This window comes from Diabrotica undecimpunctata, chromosome 9 (genome assembly GCF_040954645.1).
Source record: "Diabrotica undecimpunctata isolate CICGRU chromosome 9, icDiaUnde3, whole genome shotgun sequence".
Lineage (NCBI taxonomy): Eukaryota > Metazoa > Arthropoda > Insecta > Coleoptera > Chrysomelidae > Diabrotica > Diabrotica undecimpunctata.
This window is the reverse complement of record NC_092811.1, coordinates 5,594,864-5,610,435: the sequence shown is the minus strand read 5'-3', so window position 1 is coordinate 5,610,435 and position 15,572 is coordinate 5,594,864. Positions and strand designations below refer to the sequence as shown.

The 15,572-nt window shown below is 35.2% G+C and overlaps 2 protein-coding genes across 4 annotated transcripts in view; one reads left to right on the top strand and one right to left on the bottom strand.

The window, feature by feature from the left end:
* LOC140449445 (vasoactive intestinal polypeptide receptor 2-like) overlaps positions 1 to 15,572 on the bottom strand; it is a 482,093-nt gene that overhangs the window by 28,835 nt on the left and 437,686 nt on the right. For all 3 annotated transcript variants that reach the window (XM_072542619.1, XM_072542618.1, XM_072542620.1), the window contains 2 exons: positions 7,676 to 7,782; positions 2,479 to 2,732 (listed from right to left, as the gene is read on the bottom strand). In XM_072542619.1, the coding sequence (XP_072398720.1) occupies positions 2,479 to 2,732; positions 7,676 to 7,782 (361 nt within the window). The remainder of the gene's footprint in view (positions 1 to 2,478; positions 2,733 to 7,675; positions 7,783 to 15,572) is intronic.
* On the top strand, positions 2,962 to 4,583 carry RpLP0-like (ribosomal protein LP0-like). Its single transcript, XM_072542622.1, has 4 exons — positions 2,962 to 3,231; positions 3,297 to 3,541; positions 3,869 to 4,088; positions 4,273 to 4,583. Exons 1-4 carry the CDS (start codon positions 3,204 to 3,206, stop codon positions 4,500 to 4,502), a joined length of 723 nt encoding a protein of 240 aa, XP_072398723.1. The 5' UTR covers positions 2,962 to 3,203; the 3' UTR covers positions 4,503 to 4,583.

Genomic DNA, 15,572 nt, shown 5'->3' with positions numbered 1-15,572 from the left:
GGTGGAGTAGGATTTCTTGTCAAAAAGTATCTCACGCCATACATTTCTACAATATATAAAATCGTTTCTGATAGAGTAGCTTATATTTTAATAGACCTAGATAATAAAACCAAGAACAAGGTTATACAAGTGTATGCTCCCACAATAACATATCAGAAAGAAGTAGTTGAAATGTTCTACGAAGATTTGATAACAGCATTAGAAGAAAATAATACAAAGTATACCATCATTATGGGAAATTTCAAAGCAAAATTAGGAAAAGGAGAAGAAAATGCTGAAACTATAAGGGGGATGCATGGTTATGGCACACGAAATGAAAGAGGAGAATAATTATATAACTTCTTAAAACAACAAAATTTATATGCCATGAACACACACTTCAAGAAACCATCATCATCATCATTGGTGCTACAGCTCTATAAAAGAGCCTCGACCTTCCCAAGTCTATTACGCCAGTCAGTTCTATCCATTGCCAACTGTTGCCAGTTTGCTGCGCCTATTTGTCTACCATCCTTATCTACACCATCCCTCCATCTGAGTTTTGGTCTACCCCTATTTCTACTTCCCACAGGTTGTGACATAAGGACTGTTCTAGGAGGGTTGTTCTGCTGTGATCTTGCCAGATGTCCTGCCCATCTTAGTCTTCCTATTTTTTAAAGGATACTACGTCTTTACCACCAAATATATGTTTATATCTGTGATATATCTCGTAGTTGTACCTCCTTCTCCAAACACCATTTTCACAGATGCCACCAAATATTCTTCTCACGATCCTTCGTTCAAATATAAGCAGGAGATTCTCATCTGCCTTGGAAATGGTCCATGTCTCCGACCCATATGTCAACACTGGTTGTATAAGGGTTTTGTATATGGTTATTTTTGTTTTTTGGCTTAAGTTTCTGCTTCTCATATGTCTACTCAGTCCAAAATAGCATTTGTTTGCTAGGATTATTCTTCGCTTGATTTCTTCCGTCATGACGTTCTCCTTGGTGATCAGGGAGCTCAAGTATGTGAATTTGTCCATCACTTCAAAGGTAGAATTATCAACCGTGAATTGGTGGCCGATGTTTCTGGCTCTATTGTTGGGTGTTGATGCCATTATCTTAGTTTTATTTTCATTTACTTGCAGGCCCATATTTTTTGAGGCATTTGACAAGGTGGTATACATTTCTTTTAGCTTGCGTGTTGTGCGGGCAACTAGATCTACATCATCTGCATATGCCAAAATTTGGGATGATTTATTAAAAATGTTTCCTCTGCTGTCTATTTGGGCATCCCTGACCGCCTTTTCCAAAGCTATGTTGAAAAGGAGACACGCCAGCGTATCTCCCTGTCGCAGCCCAACATATGTTTCAAATGCCTGTGATTGTTCGCCCTGTATTTCGACTTTGCAAATAACTATACGCATTGTAGCATTAACCAATCTTATCAGTTTATCAGGGATGTGGAATTCTTCAAGAAACCATCAAACCAAAAATGGACGTGGATATCTTTCGATAAAAAGACGAAAAACGAGATCGATTACTTCTTTTGTGGAAACAAAGACATTTTGAAGATACAACTGCTCTCAATCGATTCACAACTGGCAGCGATCATCGCCTTTTAAGAGCAAGGATTCTTGTTAAACAGACGAAAACCAGTAGAAACAGGCCACATAATTATTGTAATCAGATAGATCAAACTAAAATACGACAGACGGAAGATGAGTACAGAGAAGTCTTAAGAAAAGAATTTGTAGAACATTATCAACAAGAATATTCCGACTAGAAATAGTAGAAATACATGAACACAATTAATAAAGAAATACAACGAAAGCTCTTGAAAGCAGGACTGACTGTTGCAAAGAAAACGAAAAATAAAGAATACAGAATAAGTGATGGTACAAAAAGGCTGATGGAAAAGAGACGCTCATTTCTAAGCGAAGGAAAGCGAAACACCGATGGTTTCAAAGAATTGAATAAACTAATAAAGAAGGCAGCAATGGAAGATTTAAGGATCTACAATGAAAACAATGTAGAAAAAATAATAGAAAAAAACCGAGGCCTGAAATGCTTAAGATCAAACTTAGCAAAGCCTATAATAATCTCATTGAAAGATCAAGATGGAAAATAAAAAAGAGAAATAAACGCAATCCTAAAAGTTACTCAAACATTTTAACGTGATTTATATTCCTCAAACAAGAACCCAGATAACACTGCAAAGGAAGATCTTAAGAGAAAGATAACCAATGTCAACTCAGAAATACTCCCTAATATAGAATCCTTCGAAATAAAACAAGCTATGTCACAACTAAAGAGCAATAAGGCACCAAGCCCAGATGGAATACTTGCAGAAATGTTAAAGGAGGGTAGTGAAATTATTCTCGAAGAATTGAAAAATTGAAAAAAAAAAGCAGAATCCATTCTACATCCATAAAACACGATCCAAACAAAACACAAAAAACGTATAAACTATATAAGAACTTGACCATATACTTACTTAATTGATAGCATTATTATAAACGCCGCAATCAGTGATAGAAGTGACACAGCATATCCAGTTTGCGAGATAATCTTAAGAATAGGTACCAAAGTCTCATATCTTTTCCAGAGATCTGATTCGGACGTAATATTTGTAAAAATAGTTGCGATTCTTCCCTCCGAACAGGCTGTATAGTCTCCCCATGGTTCGTGTGTGCTGCTATTTACATACCATGTGCCATTTTCTGTACAAGTTCTAGTAGCATTATAATTCTAAAAAGATACAAATAATTAACATAAAAAAAGAAATTCAATATCTATGTTATTGTTTTAATGGTATACATTTAATATCAGTCAGAAGTTAAATAAAAATAGTTAAAAATCCGATTCTGTTCAGACACCACAGTTTAAATACGACCCTGTCCTGTAGCATCGATTTCAAACTTGTACCTATTGCGCTTGCGTCTCCTAAATCTGTACATTTGAACTTCCAGTCGCACAGAGGTTGTTCAGAATTTAAACACGAATACACCAATAAAATTACTTAACATAGCGGTTTTGATAAATATAAAAATCAAGTGAAACGTACTATTTGTTCAAAAAAGTCACAAATAAAAAGTATTTTGATCAGTACATTTGAACTACTATTAGAGATTAAATTGACGTTTTGACAGCAACATAAATTGACATAACAACACGTGTTTATTAACCTAAAAAGCTTGTGGTGTTATAAACTTTTGCAACATGCCGAAATCAAAAAGAGATAAAAAGAGTAAGTAGAAAATATCTACAATACAGCAGAAAAATGTATCTAATAATCCATATTTTCTTTTCCAGTTTCCTTAACCAAGACCGATAAGAAAGGTCTAGCTTTGAAACAAAAAATTGTGGAAGATGTCAGGGAATCAGTTGGAAAATTTAAAAGTATTTATGTATTTACCTATAAAAACATGAGGAACGAAACAATGAAGGCTGTGAGACAGGAATGGAAACCCAGCAAGTTTTTCTTTGGCAAAAATAAAGTTATTTCAATAGGCTTGGGTAGGACACCAGAAGAAGAGGTTGAAGATGATTTACATAAGGTAGAATCTTTATAATACTGTCTGAATGAAATTCAGTGTGATCATTTCTTGAAAGCACTTCAATAATTTATACTTATATGTTATTCGTTTAATTCTTATGTATAACTACATTTTGAATGTTTCTACTCTTTTACTGACTATTGTAATAATCTTTTTTTGCATTTGTTAATAAACGACATATTGATCTATTTATTATTAAACTATATAAATATTATCCTCTTCTTTGATGTTCACATGTCTCTCAAATTTTGCTCTGCTTCATTCAAATATTTAAACAGTTCTAAAAAGTTTTCAACACCATTTTTACTAACATTTATCATATTTCAGTTAACACAAGTCTTGAAAGGCCAATGTGGACTACTATTCACAGACTGTACCAAAAAAGAAGTGAAGGAATGGTTTGAGAGTTATTCTGTAGGTGAATATGCTAGGTCAGGATTTAAAGCGAAAACTACTATTAAATTGGATGCAGGTCCTTTGAAACAGTTCTCACATGCGATTGAACCTTATTTGAGGCAGCTTGGAATGCCTACAAAACTAGACAAAGGTAAAATCAACATATTTGTTTAAAATTGATTGAAAATAGAACTCTGTTATTATAATTTTGTCTTCGTAATGTTCCCCAGACTATAATTAGAAAGCTTGAATGACATTATGAAGTATAATTTCACTACATAGTCTAAGATTCTGATGTTTGTTGAGTAGGGATATTAATCATATTTATATTTTAGGTATTGTTACGTTGATCAAAGATTTTGAAGTCTGTAAGACAGGTAGTATCTTGACACCTGAGCAAGCAAAAATTCTAGAATTGTTGGATCATAGGATAGCTACTTTTAAACTCATATTGAAAGCCAAATGGACTAGGGGCAAAGGTTTTGAACAATTCAAAGTTGAAGACGAAGATGAGGATGAATGTGAAGAACAGAACGAAGATGAACAAATGGAAGACGACGATTAGTAGACTGTAGACAAATAGGTGTTAATTTAGGTTTAAATATGTGTACATATTTATTTTTAATAAAACATTTAGTATATAGTAGCTGTACTTTTTACTTAATCACATAAACTTTTGATTTTATCCTCTTACATGGGTGACACTATAAGTTATACATTTATTACAACTTAGAGATAAATTACTGGAAAACCAACATGCTAGCCATACTGTATATAATCAATAAGAAAAGAAGATATGAACAAAAAGCTGAATGTTTTGCAGAAAATCGGGAAAGCACATTTCAGGTGAATGAATGGAGTATCTGGAAGTTGGAAAATGGATTCAAAGTTTCAAAAAGATCTTACCAGATAGTTATAGACCTATAGCACTTTCATCATGCACAGGGAGAATTCTAGAACAAATAAAAAAAGATTAAACCGATAGAAGAGAATAGAAAAATCTTTCCAAACTGTTTTCAGGAACTACATAATATACTATATACGATAACCTTGCTTACATCCTATATTCAAGCAGCTTTTTTAAAGAAAAATCAAGTGTTAGGAATTTTCCTTGACATAAAATCTGTGTATGATCATGTGAACAATTTTCGATTATACATAAATCGAACTTTTCAATTCATAAACAATAGAACAATCTTCAATAAAGATGATCAAGATAACTTGATAGGACCAACTAAAACATCATAAGGCCCACCTTTAAGTCCACTTCTATTTAATCTTTATATGCAATCCAATTATAATATTGTGCCAATTGTTGTTTAGGTAGTGTGATATGGTATATTGTAAGGCATTTTGACCATTTTTATATTATTCTTTTTATAAATAAGGGAGATATGGCACAAGATACATAGTCAAATATCCAAATTTGTTGTAAAAGTTTATTGTGTATCTTATAAGAAACATAGTCTAAGATTGTAGGTGAAACCTCACAATAAAAGCAGAAAATAAGGACTAAAACTAGTTTTTTAATAAAAAATAGAAGCAAAAAGTAATAAAGTAAGATATTAATTTTTCATTCTAGTCAAAAACAACCAAAACTGTTGTAAAACTTACTTATGTGCTATTACGAAAAGAATTAAAACAATTTCTATCCTTTACTAAACACAATCTAAGAGAACACTTTGAACATGATCAGTGTGTCTCTCCTGATTTGCAATACCTACACCTGCCTTTGGTATCATAAATAAGAAAATGATCAACTTTATCAAATCGTATATTCTTTGATGGTCTCGCCAGAAAGCACTTTTTAATTTCTTCATTTCCCTCGGTAAATACTCTCTTATATTTTCTGCTCTTTGCTGTTAGAGCCTCTGCTATGCACTGTCTAAAATATTTGAGGGTATAATCTTTGGACGTGTGTTGTAAAATATTTTTATGCGTTATTTGTACAAATATCTAGCATTTGTGCAAATGGAGAGATACTAGCGACGAGATTTTTGGGTAATTCTGTAATGGTTTACCAGCTTGTCCATCAGATCTACTCAACCCATGTGAGAATTGTAGTGTTTTGTGAGAGAGGGACAAGAGATTTCAAATTTTGCTCGCTAACTTTTATCATACCTTTTAATTGTTTGGACAGGTGTAGAAGATATATATGTATAAACTAGCTAGGACAATTGGACCTCGTTTTCCAAATATTTTTCCTTGCAGGATGGGTTGAAGGAGAGCATATCTGGATTCATTTGGCATAATATGTCCGAAGAACTGTAACTTTCGAGATTTAATGGTGGTCAGTACCTCTCGGTTCTTATTCATTCTTCTGAGGACCTCCTCATTTGTGACTCGGTCAGTCCACGGGATCTTAAGCATTCTCCGATATAGCCACATCTCAAATGCTTCCAGTTTTCTGCACATATCTTCGTTCAAGGTCCACGATTCAACACCATAAAAAAGGACAGAGAAGACGTAGCATCGCAGCATTCTTACTTTTGTATCAAGAGAGAGGTTGTGATTCTTGAAGAAGGCCCCCATCCGATTGAAGGTGGATCTAGCTTTTCCAATGCGTGCTCTAATCTTCTGGTTGTTGGTCCATTCTTCATTTATTATGGTGCCGAGGTAGTTGTAGTGCGTCAAACTTTCTACAGGGGATTGGTTGACGTAGAGTTGACCTTCTGTTATTATTTTCTTGCTAATTATCATAAGCTTTGTCTTCTTAACGTTTATATTGAGTCCATATTGTTGACTGTAATATGTGATTGTGTTCATAAGAACTTGTAGGTCTTCTGAGTTGTCCGTAAATACTATGGTGTCATCTGCATATCTGATGTTGTTTAGCTGGTAACCATTTAGTAGAATACCTTTTTCAGTTTGCAAAGCTTCGATAAATATTCTTTTGGAGTACAGATTGAAGATTAGAGGAGACAAAATACAGCCTTGCCTCACTCTACGCATGATTTTCACATAGTCAGTGTGTTCACCTTCAACTCTGAGATTTGTTGTCTGATTCCAGTAAAGATTTCTAATTCTTTCACATTTATATCTGTGAAGAGATTTAGCAGTTTCCATTTTTACTTCTCCTCTATTCTCATACCTATTTTTATTCTTATTTCTTTTCTATTGCCATAGGAATTTCGCTGGATAACGGCCTAAGAAGCCTTGTGTGGTGGTCTTCTCCTGCTGGATCTTGGTGTCGAGGACCACGATTAGTATACCTTTTCTTATCATATGTCAGAGTGCCATTATGAATTAACTAGGGAATAATAATGGTAGTTTCGCTTTGCCTTCCCCATCGCAGTACCACAACCATTTAAGTGGTAGTCCAGTTTCAAGCCGATCCAAGATCATTTACTCTGTGCCTTGATCTGGTACTGATGATCGCTGCTGCCCTTCATCAAGGAGGGATAGAAAAAAGGTAACTAGATTTTGGAATATGAAAGGAATGGGACATGTTTTCTCTCAGTAAGGAGTTAAGTCAGTAGCGCACCTAGAATTTGCCTCTGGGGGGGAGTTTTGGTTGGCCACCGAATTTTTTTTTATGATGTTACCTCCATTTTGAGTAGTTAAAATGTGTGAGTAACAGTGTCGGAATAGGGTCCTGGGGGGGGGGGGGGGGGTTAACCCCCAAAACCCCCCCTGGGTGCGCCACTGAGTTAAGTGGAAAGCATGGCTGGCGTGGACAGGGTCGCTATTCTCTACTAGGATCGTAGAAAAGTGTCTACCCAATACCCCTGTACTTACCTCTCTGAATCCAGCGAAATATGGTGGGCAAGGTATAACAGCTTTTTCTCCAGCTGGTGTGTAGGGCCAACATATGATCGAGTCCCAAAACGGCGGGCACATCAAATCTGCAACAAAATAATTTATTTAAATTTTGTTTTATTTTGCTTCAACAACTTAGGGTTATTGTATTAATTCTACCTTAAAAATAATATTAAAATTAATTATTAGTGGCAGAATTTGCCTGTGGGGGGGGGGGGGGGTTTCGAAATTTTTTTATGCTACCTCCATTTTGAGTCCCTAAAATATTTGGCTTTTAGTTTAATTTAAAGTACTAAAGATAGCAGTGCCAAAGATTCAGGTATCTATTATCCTGCCTACCAACTAAAACCACCCTCTCTTACTTGTGCGCAATTGACTGTAACACGTACCGTACTCCGAAAGTGAGGTGACCGCTGTAAGGCTGATGACATTTTTGGAACACTCCCTTCTCTTATCTAGATCTTATCTATTGTTCTGAAGCTATTTTCTTGTGGCATGTTAAAGTAATTACGATTTTAATGGGAATAAGCCACAATTGAAGGTTAAAATAAGTTTATTGACGTTTGAAATTATTGTTTGTATATTTTGAGAACGAATTCCGAAGTGGAGATTCAAAAGTCAATAAAATTATTTTAACCCTTAATTGTGGCGTATTCTCATTAAAATAGTACATAGATCTTATCTCTGTCGTTGGTTTGGCTGGTGTTTCTCTTCTTATTCTTTCTTTTTAATTACTGCTCGGATGTAATTGTGAACACTATTCCATCCCTCCGTACTTCCCATCATCTTAACGATCATCTCTCTTACAGTCATAGGGTTCATACCCATTTCTTTATACATTCTGTTTCTCTCCACTGCACATCTATTACACCCCAGCATTGTGTGAGTAACAATGTCGGAATATTCGCAGTATAGGCATTTATCTTGGCGAGATTGGCGAGACAATTGTCATCACGTGGTTGCGGATTGTCGGAGGCCAGTCCAGTTGAACGAGAAGATGTTTATACGGGGCCAACTATTGTCATGGCAGTAGACAGCTAAAACATGGCCGACTGCTCGTCATCTGTTGTGTCCGGTGAGCGAACTGGCAAAAAACAAGACAGCACTACTGGCCTACACCGTTCACACGGCGCCAATTGTCGCGACAATTAAGATTTCGAGTGGTGGGGGGCTCACTGGGCGCAGCTCATTGTCCTCAGTCTACTCCCGGAGACAACTGAATTATTTTGGGCCAATTGTGAGGGCAGTTGGCAAGGCAATTGGCCTGAAGTGTTTAGACGAAGACAATAATTTCATGCCAGTCAGTTGTCTTCTGACAATTGTCTCGCCAATTGTCATCGTGTAAACGCGGCTTTAGTCTCGGGATCAGCATCTTGCCCACAAGGCCGCCGCAGATACAGTCCTGTACAGACAGACTCGTTCTGTCTACTTTTGTCATGAGCCTAATATTAGGTATCTATATCTAAATATAATGAAAAATATCATTAATTATTTTGTATTTTTACAATAATTATTGTGTTCTACATATTTAAAGTGGTAAATTAATTATTAAATTAGCGTTTTGGATTCTTTTCCTACTATTCTTACTATTCTACTATATATATTTTACTTTATATGCCTTGTGTGGTGGTGGGGGGGGGGGGGTCAACCCCCCAAAACCACCCCTGAGTGCACCACAGATATATATATATATATATATATATATATATATATATATATATATATATATATATATATTAACAATCTACTGTATTTTTAGATGTTTATGACAGTTTACTTGATAAAATACTTTATTAGCATTCAGAAATCAACGAATTAAATTCATTCATTTTAATCTTCTGTCTAAACCATAATACTAGCATATTTAGATCCACTGAAACAATCAGTTCGAGTCGTACACATTAAATACACCCGGTAATTTGCCGAGCTTAAATTTTCCGCTTCGACAGAATACTCATTTGCAACCCTTCGGCGGTAATCCCTTTGGCCTTCAACATTTTTGTCCTAATTCACGGCTCAGGTGGAACGATACGTTCTGACATATCTAATTCGTGGGAGCTTAAGAGTGTACTTTCTTTGCCGAAATAAATGTAAATCACGTTTTATTGCTAATTACAAGACTCGTGGGTGGGGAGAGCCGACTCTTACAGAATTTAACGGTATGGAGTGCGGTGTTGTAATTGACAAACGGCCGTTGGAAAGGAATAAAATCGGTTTTATAACGCACAAGTTTGTTCAACTTGGTATATATATATATATATATATATATATATATATATATATATATATATATATATATATATATATATATATATATGTATATATATGTATGTATATATGTGGTGGACTGCCCCCTCCCCCTAGTTATGCCACTGTATATTATATTGTATTAGAGCAGTGGTTCTCAAACTTTATTAGTCGCGGCACCCTTGTAGGGCTAAAAATATTTCGAACACACCAACCTTTGAAGCGATTTAGGAAACGAAAAAAAATGAAAAAAATACAATTCTGAGGCTCATTTGATTTCAATATAAACTTTATTTTAGATCAATAAAATACAGTACATTTGATATTTAAATATCCTTACTTAATGTGATGAATGAAACTGTTTCGATGATGTTTTCATATATCAATTATAATTATGGGAATCTTTGTAAATTTGACCCTCAAATCCCTTGATGCTCAAAGTTTGCTTCTGTATTTGTTTTTAATTTAAGCATATGCGGTGAAAGAAGACTTACAGAGATACGTCGATGTGAAACACACAAGTTTTTTCACTGCAACCTTGCCAACATTATTTTCTGAATATACCTGCATTCAGAACTCTTTTTGGCTTCCTTCACGGTATTTGAGTTTTAAACTGCTATCTTCGCTGATCTCAAGTAGATTTTGAAAAACTTCATTTGCCATTCCGACAGGTTTATTTTTTGGGTAGCACGAAAACGGGTCCATCATCCAGATATATAAGTCATCTGAGGCAATGTCAGGACAATAGTTTACAATAATTTTTTCCAAAACAATTTCAAAGAAGTTCGTTTGAGGATTGATTTGATTTGTTATAACAAATTCCTGTAATCGAGAGAAATTTGTGAGGTTCCTCTTTTCAACACATGCTTTGAAAAATTTAACTTTTCTACGCAAGGCTTTGATTTTATCTAATTGTGCTCCTCCTTTACCTTAAAGCGAAGTGGTGGTTTTATTTATTATTTTGAAGATGTCTGAAAGGTATCCCAATTTTAGCAGCCAATTGACATCTTTTAATTCTTGGATGAAAGACTCTTCTGTAAATGTGATAACCAGTGGATCTTTAAGTTCAAATAGTCTCCATAAAATTGTTTTCCTCGCTAGCCATCGGACCTCTCTGTGGAGCAAAAGATTGAAGTGATCCATACCCATATCTTCAGCGGTGAGCTTTAAAAGGCGTGCTTGAAGCGGACGGCTCTTCACATGGTTAATTATTTTCACAGAACCATCCAAAATGTCTTGCAAATTTTACGGCATTTACCAACCATTGCAGCCGCTCCATCACTGCAAATATCCTCACATTTACACCATTCTATATCATTTTTTCTTATATACTTGTGGATAGCCTTGAAAATGTCTTCACCAGTGGCATAACTTTTAAGCTCTTTACATATAATCTTCTTCTTTTATTTTCATCTGGAATGGAAACCTCAAAAACACAAGCAGATCAGCAAGTCCAGCAACGTCAGTACTTTTATCAAGCTGTAAACTGAAGAATTCACAAGTTTTTATTATATTTATAAGCTCTCTCTCTACAAAGTCTGAAATAGTGTGAATTCTCTTGCTTATAGTGTTTTTTGACATCTGCACATTATCAATCTGCTTGGTCATATCTGGACCTATCATGCACTGTACGACACCCTTCACGCAAGGTTTAATCAGTTCCTCGGCAATGGTATAGGGTTTTCCAGCTTTTGCAATGTGCAAACCAACAATAAATGATCCTTCAGTGGCGTTTTCGTTTTCATTTTTACAAAATCTTTCCATCATGCATGACCCTACCTAAAGAGATGAAGCACGACGTTTGAAGGTTTCTTCGGCCTTATCGGCTAAACCAGTCACCCTCGGCAAATGCTTGAGGCACCACAGGGTGCCGCGTCACCCACTTTGAGAAGCTCTGTAGAGTGTATTAGCGTACTCAGACATGTTGTGTTACTAAAACATTTTTATTTTCCATTAAATAATTGTTTCAACTACATTCGGTAAAATTGGCAACTTCGATTTCAAATAAGACAATCTTAGATTGTGGTGTAGATATTGTGTCAATTTTACCAAAACTGCTTCAATCTGTATTTTTTATGCCTATCCTTTCTAACCTTGTCTAAAAACATACACAATCAAGTAACCATGAAATGTCAAAACCAAATTAGTACAAGTACATTCGAACTAATCTATTTTTATCTAAACTTTAATCTAATCCCCCTTTCAACATTATAAAAAACTTATCTTTCAATTTACAACTGTTTCAATAAAATATCAAATAATCCTCGAACGGAAAACCGTATATCAAAATAAAAATTCGTTCCTTTGAGCAATATCGTGGTAGAAATTATTTTTCTACTCTTCAAAAGCAATTCTTCCGACAAACATTCAATTTGTCGCTAAAATGTGAGATTTTTTATTGCGTACACTTTTAATATCAGCTTCACGCTACATTATTATGAGATATTTTCCTATTATCTTGTTTTCTATGAGTTTCAGTGAAGTCTAAACCCACTGGATATGAATTATTAGTAAAAAGAACAACATAAACGTGTACCTTTACGTGTAGAAATAAATCTTCCAAGAATTTAATTTTATCTGACTCATTCGTATTGACAATTGACATTGACGTTCGTATTGACATGTATAAATATACATTTTAAAGTAGATGAACTTAAATTTTTTTATTATTTACAATTAAGGCGCACCAACCTATGTGGTTATTAGCGCCGCTCGGTATTAGAATTTTTTATTTACATTTTTGGATACTTAATGTATACTGATTCGACGGAAGTGTTCAAACAAATTGATCCTGAAGCAAGAAAAAAAGGTCTCAAAATAAACGAAGCAAAAACGAAGTATACGACAGTCAAAAGAATAACTGACAATGAAAATAATATCACAATAGACAACTATACTATCGAACGAGTGGATGTCTTTACATATCTCGGCACAGAAATCAATCAGAAGAACTCCGTAAGTAGCGAAATTAATGCACGTATTTCCAGCGGGAATCGTACATACTATGCTAATAAAAGATTGATGACATCGAAATTATTAGACAAAAGAACCAAAATGACTATCTACAGAACACTGATTAGACCCGTAGTAACCTATGGATGTAAAACTTGGGTAATGACGAAAAAAGATGAAGCCCAACTCAGGACATTCGAGAGAAAAATACTGAGGAAAGTATATGGCCCGATACAAGAGGAAGATGGCACATGGAGAATCAGGAGAAACGACGAAGTTAATGAGTTAAATGAAGGTTATGACATTGTAAGATTTGTGAAAAGTCAAAGACTGTCATGGCTGGGACATGTGCAGAGACAAAACGATGCAAAAACAACAAAGAAAATGTTACAATGGAAGCCCATAGAAAGGCGAAAAAAAGGAAGGCCCAGAACGAGATGGTTGGATGACGTGGAAGACGACCTGAAAACAATGAACATAAGACAATGGAGAGGAAGGGCACAAGAGAGATCTGAATGGAAGGATGTAGCCAGACAGGCAAAGACCCATCCAGGGTTATGATGCCAAAAGAAGAAGAAGAAGAATGTATACTGATTTTGACATACATAGATTTTTACATATTGTTCTGAAGCTATTTTCTTGTGGCATTTTTAATTAATTACTATTTAACTGGGAATAAGCCACAATTAAAGGTTAAAATACGTTTATTGACGTTTCAATTTCCACTTCGGAAATCGTTCTCAAAATACAAACCTTTTTTTGTTTGTATTTTGAGAACGATTTCCGAAGTGGAAATTGAAACGTCAATAAACGTATTTTAACCTTTAATTGTGGCTTATTCCCAGTTAAATAGTAATTAGATTTTTACATACATACCATTGGTTAATAGAAACATTGACTATTACACATTTATTTGTACACGCTCTGATGTTTATATTAGGTTGTATATTCCTATTGATTTTAGAAAACTTAAAACTGACGAATTTTTCTTCTAGACATTCGCGTAGCGTTATCGGTAGGTTACACTTTTTCCTCTCATTTGAATATGCAGGGCATTCGATTAAGCAATGTTGGACACTTAAACTGTTGAAACACTTACCGCAGTAAGTGTTTAAATTATCAGATCATCTGCCTATAGCCTACTCTTTACTGGTGTAGTATCATTTTCCATAATACTGTAATAGCAATAAGAAAAAGAGTACCACTAATCGATGATCCTTGAGAGGTACCATTTTCCTGTATTCTTGTTTTAGAAATGAAATCGTCTACTTGTACTTGGAAGCTTCGGTTTTTTAAAAAGTTAGTGATGAAGTTTAGCATATTTCCCTGTATATCTAATTTCTGTAAAGTTTTAATTATTCCATGGCGCCAAACTGTATCAAATGCTCTGGTTATATCAAAAAATACCGCTATGCAGCTTTGATTATTTGCTAGCGCTTCATGTATTTCAAACTCGAGGTCAACTAAGTTGTCTAGAGTTGATCTATCTTTACGAAATCCACTTTGTTTGTTAGATAGAACAGATCTTTGCTCGAGTATCCAAATAAGGCGTTGGTTAATTAATTTTTCGAGCACTTTGCTCATTGTTCATCCAAACGATACTGGACGGTAGGAGTTTGGGTCTGAACGTGGTTTACCAGGTTTAAGGATAGGTATTGTGTAAACATTATTCCAAGTATGTGGAAACACTCCTTTAAGTCATACTACTACTATCGGTTTACAGCGTTCTCCGACGCCTTCCGACTCCTAACCGCCATTCTTCTCTATTTAACCACAGGCCTGGAGGGATTTCTCTTTCCTCTAGTTCTTTTTCAATTCCCTCTATCCAGCTTCTTCTCGGCCTTCGTCTTTTTCTTCTTGTAGTGTCCACGTTAAAATCTGTTTCGGAATCCTGTCATCTGGCATTCTCTGTACATGGCCGTACCATATTAACTGTTTTGTTTTTATCTCATCAACTATTGTATGCTTGACTGCCATCATTTCTCGTATTCTCTCATTTGGTATCCGATCTCTTCTTGATTTGCCTGCTGCTCTTCTCCAGAAGTCCATTTCTGTTGCTAGTAACAGTTTCTCTGTTCTTTGTTTCATTGGCCAAACTTCACTGCCATATGTGATTACACTTTTAAGTATGGTGTTGTATATGAGTTGTTTGTTCGCTTTAGATATTGTTTGGTCCCACAGAATGCCGTTCATCATGGATATGGCTTTTCTACCCTGTATGTTTCTGTCTTTTATAGCAGCATCGAGTGTTCCATCTTGAGTTATCTTCATACCCAGGTACTTGTATTCATCACAGTGTCTAATTTCTACCCCATCGTCTAATATAATGGACTGCTTTGTCCCTCCAATACACACGGTTTCAGTTTTCCTAATGTTGACTTCGAGACCCCATTTGTTATATTCTTCTATTAGCTTCCGAGTCATGTAACTCAAGTCGTCATGATCCTGAGCAATCAGTATTTGGTCATCAGCGAAACATAAGGTGTACAGTGTAGTCTCGTCATTGAGAGGGATTCCTTTGCCATTACATTTTCTTTTCCACAGCTTAAGTGCTTGTTCCAGATAAATTTTGAAAAGGTTAGGCGAAATACAGCAACACTGCTTTAGTCCTTTCGTGACCTTAAATCCCTCAGATATCCTTGATCCAGTTTTAATTTTTGCATTCGTTCCATTATAC